The sequence below is a fragment of the Polyodon spathula genome, chromosome 1 (genome assembly GCF_017654505.1).
Source record: "Polyodon spathula isolate WHYD16114869_AA chromosome 1, ASM1765450v1, whole genome shotgun sequence".
Classification (NCBI taxonomy): domain Eukaryota; kingdom Metazoa; phylum Chordata; class Actinopteri; order Acipenseriformes; family Polyodontidae; genus Polyodon; species Polyodon spathula.
The window spans coordinates 102091263-102109195 of NC_054534.1; the positions used below are offsets into that span (position 1 = coordinate 102091263).

Below are 17933 nucleotides of genomic sequence, written 5' to 3' on the forward strand. Positions count from 1 at the left end.
ATAGGCATTCATTTATTGGCCAACCTATTTCCTAACCCTAACATGTCCGGTTAATATCAGTTCCATTGAGTATGTAAAAGGCCAAAGATCTGTTCGGTTTAACTGACAGTGGTATTGTGAAGGGGTTTATGGCTTTGTCAAGCCATTTATTAAACAAATGTCACCTGTGTGACCCTTACATAATTTGAAGTTAAAGTCACTGGAAAACTGTATAGCATGTACAATAACCACACTAATTTGGGTGTGCTAGTCTAATAAGCATTTGGGAAATGTATTTAATACTGCAAGGGTTTTCATCTACCAAAACCCACTACTAGGATGCACCACTTGCAGCTCTTGATTTATTCTCCAGGATATACTGTATACCCTTTTAGAATTAATGTTCCTGATAATCTAAAAACCACACAAAGAAGCTGCAGACTAGATCAAAGCAGTTATAAGCATGATCATTAGGTGTCTCAGCCTGAACTCAATCTACACTTTACTGCTACATCATTATAACTGGCTGAAGGTTTTATTACCTTGACATTACTGTGCCTTGATTAGACAGTTTATAGTAACCTCTCAACTTAGTGCCCAGCTGAAGGATGAGTCCGCAGGAAGTAAATCAGTCCTTGTTTCAATGCTGCACATCCAAGACAAATGGTGGCCACCTCAAGTAGTTAATGCAGTGGGCAACAAGATTATAGGACAGTAGTTAACTGTTGTTTTGCATACCTGCAGCCACTACCCACACAAACCACCTCAATGTCCCCCATTTCTACTTTTCTACATAATTCTTTAACGCTTCCCAGATTAGAAAATAAATTGTTAAATAAAACCATTTTGTGTTGAGAAGATAAATTGCAGTTAAGTCAGTTCAAATTATTTTTATTTAAAAAGAGCAATTTGTGAATTACAGTAATCCATCGCATATCCACCTGTCACATATCCGCCCTCATCGTTTATCTGCCATGATCAGTCTCTTGAGCAACGTTAGTTTATTATTGAACAGTTAGTTCAGATTGTAGATCCTACCAAAGTTTTCGTACACTGTGTTGTATGTGCACCGTGCGCTGCCACTGCTGGTAACGTTGCATGAGCTGTGTGTTGATATGAAAATAAATCCTGTTCGCTTGCGGATCGTATCAACTTCAGCCTCCGTCTATCTCCTGCCTGTCACTCAGCAATGAATGCATACCCCCACATGGCTACTCTGTCACAAGCATTAATACCCAGTATCTTTCTAAACAAGGGATTTAGGGGAGCTCCAGAATAAAAACTGAATTCCAAAACAATTGTGTGAATATAGTCAGTTACTGCTGTGTATAATGGTATTTAAAACAGGAATTCATTTATCAGCCTTTCTACATATCCGCCCTTACTCACCGCAGTAAATAACTAGTTCAATAACTAGGGAATAAACCAATCAGAAAACTGCTTCAAAGCCCATGGTCCATCGTTTTCAAACCTGTCTTATCGCCTGTGTTGCGTCTGGTCATGTCGCTGCGAAAATATCTTGTCACCCTAATGAAACTTATATTAAAATAAAAAATAAAAAACCTCTCATTGCATCTGGTATGCGGCACACAAGTCTTCTTTGACAATTCATCACTCCAAAAGCAGAAGGGACTAGATTATGCAAATGTGTCCACTATCCCCCACAAAATAGCACTCTGCCCTTCCAGTCAAATGTCTACACAGATGGAACAGTAACTCAAAATACACTGGCTTTGTCATTCGTGGTATGTAGTGGGACATACTGAAAATGTTTTACCAATTACTCCCTTCGAGCTGAAAAGGTTATATTTTCCTTCAAATAAGTTTCCCACCCTCAAATTTGAGGAACAAATAAATATGCATTTACAAAAAAAAATGTAATAGATACAACCTCAGTTTTCCATCACCTGCCATAATACAGAGCATTATAATTATGTGCTGCATTTCATTTCCAGTTGAGGACTCACACCCATTTCTCATAATTTGTGAACTGTGGTATTGGTTGGCATGTAAAACAAACACTGGGGTATGATCAGCATTTCCGATCTGTCTAAGCTGGTACTGTTTGTTAGAAACTATGAAATCATAAACTTCTTTGACTTCAAGATGCTCCTTTGAAAAGGGCTGCCTACGTCATGGACGATGAGATTGGTCAGTAACGTTTTGGTTCTTCTCTCAGCAGTCAGTCATGTTGCTGTTTGTGTATATTGGTAGTCCCATCTTTTGTTGGTGATTTTAATACAAGAATCACTGTACTGTACTCCAATTTAAGATGCAGGTTATGTTCAAAAACATGGAGACATGTTCCACTTAAGACTGCTCACACAAAGTGGTCATTTTGCAGGGGGGGGGGGCTTTATTTTTTAATAGCAGAGCTTTTATTTACATAAATAAAATGACAAACAAATGAAAGAACGAGAGGAGATCAGAAAGATAATGTACAGGTCATTGGCGTGCTCCACCTTTTTGCACATTCATTATGAGTTCATCGCAGAGTTTTGTTAATTCTTCATTCTCTTTTGCCTGTTTAATACATAAAATATATATGAGTATAGTCCACCAAGATACTGAAAGATTGTACTTCATAGAATATTTAACAAGCACCTGGCTAAGGATGAATTCTAGGAAACTTTACAGGCAACACTTCAGTATGATTTGTTAGAGGCAAAAAGCAAAATGACAGAGGAATTGAGATAGTACTTACACATATCCTTCTTAACCAGCAATTATAAAAGCCCTCTGTCCACTAATGACTGACAGTTGATTTAAGGCAGCACAAAGCACCACAGCCTCAATCCTTTTTACAACATTGGTCTTTATTCCTATACTATTGTATTGAGAATGCCACCAGGACTGCAATACACAATTCGCTCACCTTTTGTTCAAGACTTCTGTCCAGCGACTGGATTTTCATCTGTTCCCGACGTAAAGTTGCCTGCAGTGCTGCAGTTTCTGCCTTAGACTTGGTTCTAACCTGGGCAATTTCCTCATTGGCACTAATCAAAACCACAAACAGGACTTATTGAAATCACTGCATTCATAAAGCAAATTCGCTAGTATGTGGCTGTCTTTGGATCTTGTTTAAGACGATAGACAATGTACTTTTAAAAAATAAAAACTAATACACAAACCTGCACACACCACGCAGTACTTACAGGCTTATTTTCTCTTCGGCATGAGCCTTCAGTGTCTGGTACCTCTGTTCCTCTTTTTTAATTCTAGACAGATACTCTTGAGCACATCTTTTTAAAGTTTCTTCATTCTAAAAATCAACCACCACAAGATGTTGCATTATACCTTACTAGTTCATTTGCATAGTCAATAAACAGTTCTTTACACCATGTTTGGTCATGCCCAGTACCACAACACAGTAAAGTCAACTATTAAATAGTGCAAGTATTGTTTGCACAATAAAGTGGTAGCTGAACCACTACTTCAAAATCACTCCACACTAGGGATGTCACGGTATCAAATGGACGGTATGATAAGTCAGAAAACATATCGTACCGCGGTTGTCATTTTTTGTAATCTGTTTATAAAATGGGTTATTTTAAAAGAAATGCATTCAAGTAATGCAACAAGAAAAATAAAACTTTAGTTTTAAAACAAATGCAAACACACTGGTACTACAGTTCTATCAGGCACTGCCTAACCGGACGTAGGGCTAACTCCAGCTCACACAGGCTCAGCAAAATAATGCTGCTTTTTTACTTCAGATTACTGAAGAGAAACACCAAACATTTTATGGGTTCAGTCTGGAATGATAAGGGGTAAGGATGTGACCACTGCAACTGAATACCCTCTTCATTCAGTTTGGACGGCATCTTATTAGTTAAGACAGGGTTTTTTTTTTGGTTTGTTTTAACCGGGGATGTGCGTACCCCGGGGGTACTTCTAAGGGTCATAGGGGTTAAACAGGACAACTCAAATGCACAAATAAAAATGAAAGAAAATAATGATCTTGAATTTTTTTTTTCTTATATAAATTATATAAATTCTCTAAACCACCATCTATACTTATTTAATCTGTTTAGCAGATTAAATAATAAATCAAAGTGAACGGCTATTGGGGGGGGGACCTCAATCTATCACGTCCACATTTTCCAGCTGTACGCATGCGCGGTTTCGATTGCATGGATTTCCACTCTGATATATTGGTGAAGCAGGTGTCTGCCGATTGTGCTACTCATGATCTTTGCTGTTTTCAAGTTGTCGTATCAGTGAAGCACAGTGTTTCTGCTTTTTTACAAGTATAAATGCTCTGGTAAACAGTCATCATACTTCGGTTTTTGTTTTACCATGGCTGCACATTATTAACAGAAATAGCGGCTGGTTGAATATGTGTTCGGTGTTTGATACATTTCTTCCTTGCAAAAGAAACACACAAAAGTCAGAAAGTGCAAAGCAACAAAGTTACACTGAGTCCCTTTGGATCATTTTTAGTTAGTAATTAGTTTTATCTTGAGGTTAATGTTTTTGATACTGTATTTTAAACAGCGTACAACTATGCTGAGATGGGAAGTAGATAGTAACGTGATAAACATTTACAGTGCAGACTGTTGTAGTATTTATAATGACTCCCCCTGCTGCCCCCCCCCCAAATAGAAAGATTCTTAAATACTACCTTTTAATTCTTTGCATCCAAGTTTTAAGAATGAAGCCTACCGTTTGGTTCTGTCTCGGCAATTTGTCAGTCCCAGACTTATTTAAAATTATATATTAAACGGGAGAAGAAATGTTTTAGCTAGATTATTCTGCCTTTTATTGCAACTGTGGTACTGTTATATTAATTTTTGAATACATAAAACCAAAATCCCTACAACTATCAACTCGAGGAGACGGCAACATCTTTATAATACCATTTAAACTAAAAAATTACAAAATGTCTGTAGCATCTTATACTTGGTTATACAGTAGTGAACAGACTGATTATCTGCACTGGTGTAAGAAGCTAACGTTACTTTGGTTTGGTAAATTAATAAGAAAGCAGTGATGAAGAGTTACAGTGCCTTGTTCATGCCGATATTTGTGTTTCATTTAGTGACAATCACATTTGCTAGCGATCATTATTTAGTAGGGAGGTTTATATTAAATATGACGTCACTTAATAGCCTACTTGCATAAACATGCATGGTACTTTTCATAACATGAGATCAGTGTTCATTAGTTAGTTCTAATGAACACAGTGGCTCACCAACAGACAAAAGTGGAGAAAATAAATTTAAAAAAAGTGCCCATATTACCTTAAACCGTGAACTCTGTAATCACTGTATAGAAAAATGGTTGTGGTTTCAAAACCATGGCAGTTTATACCACGGTTTACCATAAAACTGGTATACCGTGACACCCCTACTCCACAGTCAATTCTAACAGGTTACATTGTCAAAATTACTTTATTAAAACATCCATCCTAGTTTTAGGGCTCCTTGTCAAAGAACTAACCCATTGGTCTAGACCCAGTTTCCCACTGGGACTCACTAGTCACCTATTCTGCTCAATTAAGTACATAAAAAGGGGGTAGAAGTCAGTCATGTTGCAAAAATAATAATATAACCATGGGGGCTGCAATATTAAATACTATTTGCCTTCATCTCACTTTAAATACAAAATCAGATTAACTTCTCACCTTTCTGTAACCTTCTATTACTTCTTTCTGTTTATCAAACCTTTTAAAGAGGTCTGAAAAAGATTTCTCCATTGAACTCAAGTCAAGGAGAACCTGCTGCTTCTCCTCATTGACTTTCTGGATTTCAGCTATAGCTGCCTCTTTCTGCTTCTGATCATCATCTGAAATAGAATTGAACCACCTTGTTATTGAACCCGCAGAACAGTCATTGTGATTACAAAGCCTGCCATGACATCCGAGGGTGTGGACCTAGCAAGTGTGATCTGCAGTGTCAGAGGATGTGGGCAATTAGATATATACTTAAAAGTATAGCCAAGGAGTTAAACAATATATAAAACATGCCCAATATGATGATGCCGTGTCCACATAACTATATTGCACACACCCCCCACCCAAAAAAAAGTAACATACCTACAATTTGGGCTATTGTTGATTCAAACTCTGCAACAATTGTTCTACAGCAGCAAAAAAAGAAAAAAAACACATTAAAAAAGTTAGTTAAGGAGATTATAATAGCATGTATGCAATTACATAGCAGCCAGTTTCCAAAATACCTACTCCATTATCACATAATCCGCCCGCAGCTTGTTATACTTGTCCTGCCACTCATCAATTACTTTCTGTTTTTCTTGAACCTAAACAGAAAACACATTATGGTGGATGAGGGTAGTTCATTATTCTGCATTTACAATCTGCATCTTGTAAACCAAGATTAAACATTTCACAATTCTGAGCCTTTGCCATTGACTACCACTGAGTGGCACTACTGAGTACTTGGAAGTAGCTTGCACTGTTCCTATGATACCTATATAACACACAGGCAAAACTATTGGGAAAGGTAGTAATTGCAACAATGTTTAGTTTATTTAATTTCTTCATTTTTATGTGGTTATGTAAAGACAGCTGTTCTCAGGTTGTACAGCTATGGCTAAAAGTGTTGCATTCCCCCCCCCCCCCAACAAATAGAACTAACTAATTTTGCTTCATAAAGTTGATTGAGACCTGCTGAATGTTATGCTACTATATTGAACGACATACTGCATTAGTGATATAATTTTGTAGTTTTAGATTAAATGATATACAGGATCTAAAATTATTAATTTTTTTTTTTTTTTTTTTACACGTTCTCAATCTGAAAATTCTAGGTGATGCAAAACTTTTGGCCACAGCTGTACTTATATATAGCATGCCATTACCCCAAAGGTCAGGTTGTACGGACACACTTATTAGCCATTTAATTTATACCTCTCGTCTGACTTCCTCAATGGCAGCATCCATGTCTTTTTGACTGTATTTTAAGACTTCAATGATAGGATCTTCTGCATTACCAGTGGGGAGTGAAGAGTCAGGGACAAGAGAGTTTATGGCACTAGGCACAACACACACCAGAGGAGCCGTCCCCTGAGGAATAAAATATAAGTCTTCATTTATAATGTCAGATTCAGGATTTGTAGCCAAGTAAAAATGTAATCTAATTAATCTGAATAGTAGTTTCCAACACAGCATCAACAAATACAGTAGATTCTATCGAATAAACATTAACCTAAAATGAATACAGTCAGTATTAAGACAAAGTGATATACCAGTCATTAGGACTACTTATTTAAATGTACACCTCCAGGGAAATTTTAAATTTCTACCTTAATACTTACATCCACTGGGGACGTTTCGAAAATATTCAGTTCCTTAGGCTTTTGCTCACTCTGCACTTTGTTTTCAACTCCAGCTGGCAAATCCCACACTTCATCAAACCTAAAATTCAATACAAACAGGATCCGGATTTAAAATGAAGTGTTCAACTAATAAAGAAAGTTAAAAGCAATGGATTGCGACAAACCCACATCACAATTTGCAGGCGATCACAGGTGGTCCATTTTAACCAGACTTTTAAGTGTACCTGGAAAGGACTGAACACGGGAGTGGTATGCCATTGCACACTGTGGGCAGAGATTTCTTTGGGCTTTCTTTCAGCAATGGGTCAAACTTCAAGTACAGGGATTGCTTTCTCAGCACAGATTCTTTTAACTGAAATGGAAAAAAAAAATCCCGTAGTGTGGATATATATTTTTTAAAAGAGCTACTAGGGAGTCATATAGCATTGCAGTGGTGCTGGGATTACCACGGGAGCCACACTTACCATGGATGATCCAAACTGTTCCAGGTAATCAACTGGCTCATCGAAACCCGAAGCTAGAACTGAAGCATATAGCAATTAACTTGCAGCATCAGACATTCATTTAGGCTTGCAAAACCTGTAATGACATCTAAGCTTTGTGTATATGTGTGTGTGTGTGTATAATATATATATAAACTTTTACATATAACTGGATAATCCCTTATCAAATTGTACTGAAACTTGGTATTCTGTATATTGTGTTGATGTATGTCATGGTCAACTATCATACTGGGAGATTTAAAATTCAGAATTTACAGCTGTGACAGGAGAGGTTTGTTATGCAACTACATAAAGTATAGGAAACTCTAGTGAGAAAGAAACAAACGTCATACAGTCCGTTCCTGGCCTGAATGATTCATCTGTTGCAATGCCATGGTTAGACGCAGTGCAGTCCATAAATGATTCTGTTACACTTCTTCGCATCGTCGGCATCTCCGCGGTCAGATTCTCATGATCTAATGGAAGTGTGTCCTCTTTAATGGCATGACTATTGCTTGGCGGTTCTGGCACCAATTCCTTCAAAACAAACAATTCATATCGCTTTAAAAAAATTTAAGAAAAAAAAAAGTAGCATTTACCACATCACAGGAACCAAATTAGAATTGCATAAGGAATAGATAGTTCAACAGCCAAAATTACCATCAAAAACTACCACAAACAGCCTTTAAGCCTATTTATGTTGAAGCTGGCTGAATAAAAGCTCAGCACAAAGTCTTTATATTTGAAAGCTTAATAAAAAAAATTTAAAAAAATCACCCAACTTCTTAAAACACCCAAAGCCTGTGCAGGTGATCCTCGACTTACGACGCACGGCACTTGACTCTTTTTGCATTATTACCCTGCTTCAACTTTACATCAACACGGCATTTACGACACTGCTAGACCTGAGCCGTGTGCGCATGCTTGGTGTCCGGACCGCAGTACCTGCTGTGGTCGCCCTGATTTACTCTAACTTTTTTTTTTATAATTTATTTGCCCTTAATGACCAATAAGAGCAATAGACTCAAAACAAAACCTGAGCTGTGAACTCTGTCACATCATGAGGGACTAACTTCAGGCAACTGCATTTCCTGCTAGGAGTACTACACACACACATTGAATATGTCACTGGAAAGCCCAGAGTCTGTACTTTTAAACGAGCCATTAGGGGTCTGAGTAATACGTGCGTAATCACCAGGCTGAGCGTAAAGATTTAAATAAATATTTGCACGAGTACAATATAATGGGTCGTTTTTGTAAAACCATTATCTGGCCGAAGTCAGGAACGTAACCCGAATTGATAACATTGTTCTTGTGGGAAAACGTGCATCAACTTACAACGCGACTTTCAGGAACCAGTTGCGTCGTAAGTGCGAGGACTGCCTGTACTTTGTTTTTTCTTAACCAAACCCCCACATACACACACCCCTTTACCTCAGCTGCAGGTGTTGCATTCTCTGTCAAGGTAGGTACTTTGGTAGACCTGTAAGACGTAGGTAATGTTGAAACACACATGCAAAATGTAGGGTCTTCTATTGACCGTTCACCCGCTATGCACAGAATTTGAGCTTGTCCACCAGAAACAGTACTGCTGAATCAATTCTATGAAAACTTTTGATCACACATTTTACAATATGGACAGTTTTCTGCCAACATGCAATTACCCTCATCCACACAAGAACTTAATCCCAAACGACTTACGTTGGCACCGCAGAAGATTCATCTTTAATTGGTTTTTCATGACATTCAAGCTTTGGTAGCTCTGAAACCGGGGATGCATCCTCTACCTTTTCAACTGCCTCTAGTTTTGGAGAACTGTTTACTTTCGCATCAGTCCGAAAGGGGTTCAAATTGGGGTCATCTAACATGTCTAATTCAAAATTATGATATGCTTTTGGAAAGGGAATATTGTCATCAGCTGGTTTATCCCGAACTTCCTGCATTTTGGGAGGTTCTCCTATTTCAGTGGATGCCACCGGTTTCTTGGCAGACAGTTTGCTTCCAGGGGGTCTCTTTCCAAGATTTTTGGGTGGTTTCTTCTTAGCCTTGCCATCATCAAAATTAAATTCCAACTTCATAGGTTGATCTTTCACTGGGGAAGAAGTTTCTGTGGGAGGCTTGCTAGTTTCGTTTACAGGTTCATCTGTTACTGGCAGAGAGGTTTCAGTCATGGGCCTGCTGTACTCTAGATTAACAAGTTCATCTTTCTTCAGAAGGCAATTGGAGGCTTCAAGAGGCTTGCTGTACTCCAGCTTTTTGGGGACATCTTCCATTAGTGAAGAGCTTTCAATGGGTGGCTTGGAACCACCACCAATGGGCGAGTTCTGGAGCTTTGAACCACCGCACTTGAAAGGATCAATGGAATCAACATCAATGTCAAAGTTGTAAGATCCTATAGGCGGTTGTGGGGAGTTAACATTTGAAGATGAAAAGGGGTTAATCCTATCCAGATTGTCCAAATCCAGATTGTAACTTGCTTTGGAAACTACCGTCTCTGCACCCTCACCAGGTACATCACAAGACAAATCAGTGCTTGAAGCATCCGTTTTGACAGAAACAGGGCTAGAAGTGTCATTTGTAGTTTCTACCAATTTTTGTGGTTTTATTTCAGGAATTGAATTATCCAGCCTTGGGGTAACAGGAAGTGTATCTTCCAATGATAATTCACCTTGAGTTATATTCTCTGGGCTTGTCACTTTGACCAGGGATTTTTTCTGTTCTGGGGTCTTTGACACCTTAACTGGCGAATTTCCTACTTTAGGAGTGGAAATCCCCATTTGACCACCACCACTCTTAAAGGGGTTGATGGAATCAAGGTGGTCAAAGTCAATTGTGTATGCTCCTTTGCTTTGAACAGGTAGTTCGTCTGGGCAAGGCACCTCACTTGCTGTGTTGATACAATTTGCATCTAAAAAGAACCAAAAAAGAAAGAAAGAATTAGCCTCAGCCAATAGTTAAAGCCACCAATCTAATCTGAAACAGCAAAAGCAGTTCATACACTTGCAACATCAAAATTCCATACTTTCCAGACTTCCATTTGTTTTTCCCCCAGTCCTGTGCTTGTTAGTTTCTGCTAGTTGTTTGATAGTTATCCGCAGACGGGCAGCCGAAGAGCATTACAGCTTTTTGATCCAGAGCAGAAGTTGCACCTGGTTTTCTAAAAGTACTTATCAGAATCTGACATTGCATTATTTACAAAAATATAAAAAGTTGTATACTGCAAGTATACTTGTGCCAAAAGGAGGATAGTGTAATGGTACCAATAGTATCGTAGTGATCTTGGTTAAACACAGGCAGGCACATCACACAAGGAGAGGCAATCCACACACAGGCGGAGGGCGGGTGCAAATCCAGGTCCTCTAGTGTTAAAGCATAACCAATACCGCTGTACATAGGAGCCAGCACCATTGCAAGGAGTGTATATCGTGCTTACGTCTGTGTGATTACGTCACCTACCAGCCCTGCTGCTGCCCTCCCCATGCACCACAGAATACTAAAACCAGACAATTGACACAAGTATACTTGAAGTATATTATTTTTGTGTAAATAGATGATATTGGATTCTGATCCAAACTTCTTTATACCCTCTGTTAAATGTTGAACACTGGGTGGTGAAAAATAAAAATGAAACAAATGTGCACGCATTATATTTTAAAACGTGCAAGTGTCGTATATTAAAACATACAAGTGAAATACTATATACAGTACACCCTCGCTATAACAACCCTGTTTGGGTCCAAAGCCTTTTGCTCGCTACAGTAAAAGGACAATTCAAAACGAACACTATAAGCTGCTGGAGTAAGTTAAGGAAGTCATCTTGGATAAAGGCACTCCATAAATTATTAATATTGTTTATTATTTGATTCTTTATTACTACAGTATGTCACTATTACCATTAATAGCAATGAGACTTAATAAAAGTAGAATTACAAGTAGCGTACCTACTTGTGGCATGCTACACCTAGTATTGTGGCTATATCCTATTCGTTGAAAACAGTACAACCCCTCACCCAAAAAAAAAAAAAAAAAGGTCAGTGATAACTATTGTACTCTCTTTTCCTGGGTTGGGAAATAATGTTAATGATTTAATAAAGGCAACAAGATAACAAAATGTAAATCTTGGTGAGCAGAGTGCAGTAGCCTGTAATTCCAGTAATGCCCATTTTACCCTTCATTTCACTGGAGCAGAGACTCATGTGACATACCAGTGCACTGACTGGATAGGATTGCTTGAGTCGTCACGGGTGTTTGGTCGCAAGCAATATAGTTGCTACTAGTTAAACTGCCTAGGCAGCTGCTGACCCGCTTTCAAGATCAATTACTAATTAAAAAAAATAAATAAAAAGGTGGAATTATTTTCATTCTCCTCTGATACTAATAAAATTCCAGACTTAAGACTTTCATTTTCATCAAGCATTTAAGACCTGGAAATCAGTTTGGCATTTTTCCAGACTTCCTGACTAGCATACAAACCCTGAAAAGGGTCCTCCATGTTCAAAATAACCCAATTGAAATGTTTAACAAAGTGTGAATCCAGGACACGTTGTACATTTCTACATCAACAGTAAAGACAAGCAAGATTTTTAAACATACCTGCTTTGCACTCGCTATCTTGATTGTTCTTATTTTCAATGTGTGCAGAAGTACTGCAAAAAAAGAAATAAAAATCAGGCGTCACATTCACACACGTTTCAAACTCCTACAAAATCGGCTTCAGTAAAAATATGGATGCGAAAATTTAGTAAGATTTCCGAACAGTTCATAAATTAAAGCTACACAAAAGCCTACATCCCACAATACAAAATGCTTACCAGTACTTTTTTCCCAGTGGATGACAGAAACTGTATGAACTGCAGACTGGGACTGCCACTGTTTACAACAGCCCAAGTCCATACAGCCAAACTGACCAGAGATGCAAGATACCATGCGATACTCATTCTCAAAATGGGTTGCAGCTAGCCTTTCACAAAAACCGTTGTATATTCTGCACACTGGATCTTTTATAATAGAAAGCACAGCTAAACTTAACTTTAATTGAAGCTACTTGCCCATTACAAAGCTCTTCACAGTATCCATAAAAAACAGAGGTCTGTGCAGCTTTCACAACCCAGGCGCTTCCACGTCCAAGCTCTGCACAAAGGTCCAACTGCAACCCTCATCCGTTTCTCCTTTATAGCACACCTGTGACAGCTAGGCATAGCAGTTGGTTTGAAGAAACTAATATAATGCTAATCCATCCAAGCCAAGGTTGAGAACATTTACAAGAACTCATCTGGTTGAACGCAATAAGATTGGTAAAGACTACACAAATTAAACCATGCATTTTATGTTTCTGCACACTACTAAATTTTTGCAGTAATAAAAGGGTTTCCAAATTGACCATTTGATCAACACACATATCCCATGCCACTTCTGCATAGTTGTGTGGATTTGTTTTTTTTGTTCAATTGGCACTTTAGAAAGACAATTCAAAAGCTTCAACTAAAAGCAAAAAGTAGATAATGCTAAACTGTTTGTAATGCTACATTGTACATTACATAGAAGACTGAAGTGTTGCTATTTTTGAAAAAAGGAAACTGTCAACACCTAAGAGGCTACAGACATTTTTAAAAACAGAATTTCTTAAATCATAGCCATGTTCTACTACTGGCTTCCATTATTCTTAATTTGTAACTAGATATTTTCACATATGTATGCAAAGGGCAAAAAGTTTAATCTTAACACTACCCATTTTTAAACTGCATATAAACCACAAAAAAGCTGGGCAAGCAGCAGAGAAATCTCAGTATTGTCTTAAATTGCTCTGGCATTTTGCAATTGGTAAAGCAGACTGATAGACCTAAGAAAACAGTCCATGAACTTACTCAGCAGTCTTAGCTTGGTTTGTTTCCAAAGATAACTTTTCTAAAGCCTTTGTGCAATCATCCAATGAGAAGTTGCTCTCCAGCTTGCTAGCGGAAGAAATAATCTTGCGAGTGACAGGATCCCGCATCGGTGTCTGAAAGCATACCTAAAGATAAAAGGATAAACACGGTACAGTTTCAGTTTTTACAAGAAATTAAGTAATGTTCAGCCACCCGGACACTTACACTTTGATAAGACTTCAGTCACATGTTACAGTAAAAGCTGTATTTCAAAGCACACCCTGTTTAACTCAACACACATGGAGATATTTCAAACTCAATTAACACTGGAGCTTGGTCATCAAAATGTATTGCAGAAGAAACAAACGCTGTGGAACCATAAGAATACATAATTGTAGAGATTTGTATTACTTAAATCAGTTACAGTACTGTAGAACTAACAGATGTCAGACCTGGGCTTAATTAAATTTGTAATTGTGCAAGTAATTAATTGAAATTGCAATATAATTTTAATTAAACTTTGGCACACCTACATAATTGTAATTACCATATAATTGAACATCAGTTCAATTGCACAACTTTCCAAGCTTAATCAGTTCGATGTTGTGGTTAACATTGAGCGAACTCTGATTTTCAACCACTTTTAAGTGACCCTATTTGTTTAAAAAACTTTACAGTGTTTCTGCATTTGCACCTGTGACCACTGCTTGACAGAATAAACAGAATACATGTTAGTGTAGGTATTTGTTACTTCAGTGCAATTGTACTTACTGCAGCATAATTAACTAACTGAACAAAATAGCATTGTAATTTCAAACAACTGTCATAATAGACCCCCATCTCTGTATGATATGCTGAAATACTTTAACTTGATTGGTGGAGGTAGTGTGCAAGGTTCAATTAGTGTTACACTACAATTAAAACACTATTACAAATCAGGTGGACTTTCACTTATAGATCCTAGCAATCATGCTAGATAATAATGCAATCCCTTCACAATAAATGTCATTTGACCAAGAACTTACAATACCAATTTGCATTTATTATGCAATTCTTGCAATGCAAAACTAGAACAGTTTCACTGCATAAAGTACCAGTCTTCCTACCTTCACATCCTTCAGACTTTTGAGAGGCATGTTCTCTTTTTGGGACGGGCGCAGGATAGAAGGTCTCCCTGTGGGTTGTTGCGACAGGCAAAGGAAGTTGCACGTCTCTGAACTGACGCAGTTACTCGAAGGATCAACTCCCAAGTTCTCATCGTTCACTGCTGTCAGGCTCATTCTAGAAAGGAAAGTGTGTGAATGCACGATACAGTAACCACACCCATGGTGTCTGCTTCACAGCTGTGCGGCCAGATAACAGCACAAATGGTAAAACGCAAGGACTTTAGAACTTTTTTTTTTTTTATACAATATATATTAGTGCGTGAAAGTATTTGCCCTCTGCCTGATTTTCTGTTTTTTACAAATTTTTCCTATTGAATTTGGTCAGATCTTTTTGTGGGTTGTAGTAGTATTTAGAGGGAGTCAGTGAAAAAAAAAATGATTGATTGGTGTGCAAGGTAATCAAACATGCAATCATCAGATATGAAAGTTATTACCCCCCTAGTTAACTCAAGCCAATTAAAGGTTGAATTAGGGTCAGCTGTTTGAATACTTTGATTAACAATCAGGCCTGATTTGGGACTGCCCTGCCCAATATAAATCTGACTACCTTAGGACCTTACCATCAGAGTGAAGTTGTCAGCACACAGGTTCTAGAGGCACATTATGCCACGATCAAAAGAAATTCTTGAAGACCTCCAGAAAAAAGTTGTTGATGCCTATCAGTCTGGAAATGGTTACAAAGCCATTTCTAAGGATCTGGGGCTAGCCACAGTCTGAGCCATATTGTCCAAATGGAGAAAGTTTGGGACAGTATTGAATCTTTCCAGGAGTGGCCGTCCTACCAAAATCTCTCCAAGAGCAAGGCGTAAAATCATCCAGGAACTCATAAAGAACCCTAGAACAACATCCAGGGATCTACAGGCCTCTCTCGCCTCAGCTAAGGTCAGTGTTCATGACTCCACCATTAGAAAGACACTGGGCAAAAATGGGATTTATGGCAGAGTAGCAAGGCGGAAACCACTGCTCACCAAGAACATGAATGCTCATCTCAAGTTTGCCAAAAAGCACCTGGATGATCCTCAAGAGTTCTGGAACAATGTTCTATGGACAGATGAGGCAAAAGTGGAACTTATTGGCCAACATGGGCCCCGTTACGTCTGACGAAAACCAAACACAGCATTCCACAGTAAGAACTTCATATCAACAGTAAAGCATGGTGGTAGAAGTGCCATGATTTGGGGATGCTTTGCTGCATCAGGACCTGGATGACTTGCCATCATTGAAGGAACCATGAATTCTGCTCTGTATCAGAGAATTCTACAGGAGAATGTCAGACCATCCGTCCGTGAGCTGGAGCTGGAGCTGAAGCTGAAGCTCAGCTGGGTAATGCAGCAAGACAATGATCCGAAACACACAAGCAACTCTATATCAGAATGGTTGAAGAACAAGAAATTTAAAGTTTTGGAATGACCTAGTCAAAGTCCAGACCTAAACCCCATTGAGATGTTGTGGCAGTACCTGAAAGGAGCAGTATATGCTCAAAAACCCAAGTGTCGCCTATTTGAAGCAGTTCTGCATGAAGGAGTGGGCCAGAATTCTTCCATGGCTCTGTGAGACTGATCAACAACTGCAGGAAGCGTTTGATTGCAGTTATTGCTTCTAATAACCAGTTACTGAGTCTAAGGGGGCGATTAATTTATTTATTAAAGAAAGTTATACACTACCCAAGCCCCCATGTGAAAGTATCCAAATTGTTATTGGTTCACTCTGGGTCCCTTTTATCTAATATTAGATTTTGGTTAAAGATCTGACAAAATTCAGTGCCAAAAAATATGCAAAAATGCAGAAAATCAAGAAGGGGGCAAATACCTTTTCACGGCACTGTGTGTGTGTGTCTATCATAGATAGACAGATAGATAGATAGATAGATAGATAGATAGATAGATAGATATGACACACACACAGTACCGATAGAAGGTCTACATCCCCTTGAACTTTGAAAAAGTTCAATTTTAGTTTCGTCAGACCACAAAACTTTGCCACATGGCTACAGCATCTCCTGGGTGTTTTTTTGCATACTTCAAAACGGGATTCAAGGTGGGCTTTGAGTAATGGCTTCTTTCTTGCCACCCTACCATACAGGCCAGATTTGTGGAGTGCTTGGGGTATTGTTGTCAGAGACTCTCGTCAGAGAAATAATAAAATAAATAAAAACGTCTACCACTGCCGACAGTAGGTACAGACCGATATGGCTGTATAGCAAACATGTTCTACATAACTCTGAATAAACCAGGCACTAGCTGGCAGAGTTTACATTGAACACTAAAATGCGTGACGTCACTTGCTTGCCGGAATTAGGGAGTTTCAAACTCAGACTGGGGTCTAACAACGCACACAACAAATCGCAAAGCAGAATATGATGTTGCAAAAAACCACAATCAAACCACAAATTAACGACTCAGATTGACCAATCTTTTGGCATTTAAAATTAAACGCATGCCGTAAAGAAAACCAACGCGAGAAAGTGGCTGAATAAATTTGTCAGTGTCACTGCTTACAAAAGGAAGTTAAAATGTACTTGTATTACTTTGAAAAATGTCCTTTTTTAACCTTCTTTTACGGGTAATACAATTATCAAAAAAGATTAATTATATACTTCAGAAAACAGATGCAAGCTATTAAAATATACAGCCAATCAAAAACCTTCTTAAATTCTTCAACACGTTGAGTAATGACGGCGTTATAAACTGAACTATACAGCTACAAATCCAACACTTTAATATCTTACCTGCTTACCTTGACTTTCGTGTAAAACTAGATCAAACTAATATAAGAAACCAGTTCCGTAACGCTGGAATCTGAACAGAGCAGTCGGTCCCTCTTAATCCATTTACATGCAGACTCGCATCTTTTCTGTCCAGTAGATTTAAAATTTAAACTCGGAAATCCAGCCAATCATAAAGCGCGAATAGGACCTACAAGCCTGCTTGTGATACGAACGGACCAATCACGAAATAGGGGGAGCCAACACGTGGTGGGGTATAACTCGTCATTATGATTGAATCATCAACATACCAATCATAGAATGAAACTGCTGCTGCTCCTGCGCACTGCTGCTTGTTTTAGTTGAAGTTGTCGAGTTGAGTTTCTCTTTTGACAGGGCTTGTCTTTTGAATGATTTAAAATGGACGCATTGGCTGCGG

General features: G+C 38.4%; 1 protein-coding gene across 2 annotated transcripts; it reads right to left on the bottom strand.

Moving 5' to 3' along the window:
* Window positions 1-2300: 2300 nt before the first annotated feature.
* On the bottom strand, window positions 2301-17622 carry LOC121325564 (transforming acidic coiled-coil-containing protein 3-like). 2 transcript variants are annotated; one of them, XM_041268259.1, is made up of 17 exons: window positions 17527-17622; window positions 14731-14905; window positions 13625-13770; window positions 12354-12406; window positions 9462-10668; window positions 9195-9243; window positions 8114-8297; window positions 7743-7801; window positions 7503-7630; window positions 7258-7357; window positions 6851-7006; window positions 6164-6240; window positions 6017-6060; window positions 5606-5766; window positions 3135-3241; window positions 2855-2975; window positions 2301-2502 (listed from the first exon to the last, which is right to left on the bottom strand). In XM_041268259.1, exons 2-17 carry the CDS (start codon window positions 14902-14904, stop codon window positions 2425-2427), a joined length of 2844 nt encoding a protein of 947 aa, XP_041124193.1. In that variant the 5' UTR covers window position 14905; window positions 17527-17622; the 3' UTR covers window positions 2301-2424. The 2 variants fall into 2 exon arrangements, with proteins under 2 accessions (XP_041124193.1, XP_041124182.1); XM_041268248.1 differs by having other exon boundaries at window positions 17519-17621.
* Window positions 17623-17933: the final 311 nt, after the last annotated feature.

Bases quoted from the DNA above. Each gene is read 5' to 3' on its own strand.
- LOC121325564 (XM_041268259.1), bottom strand. From the start codon at position 14,904: ATGAGCCTGACAGCAGTGAACGATGAGAACTTGGGAGTTGATCCTTCG. The intron at 12,407-13,624 runs GTAAGTTCATGG...CTTTTTTTGCAG, and splicing joins AACCAAGCTAAGACTGCTGA to TACTTCTGCACACATTGAAA. The intron at 7,007-7,257 runs GTAAGTATTAAG...TTTATTCCTCAG, and splicing joins TCGAAACGTCCCCAGTGGAT to GGGACGGCTCCTCTGGTGTG.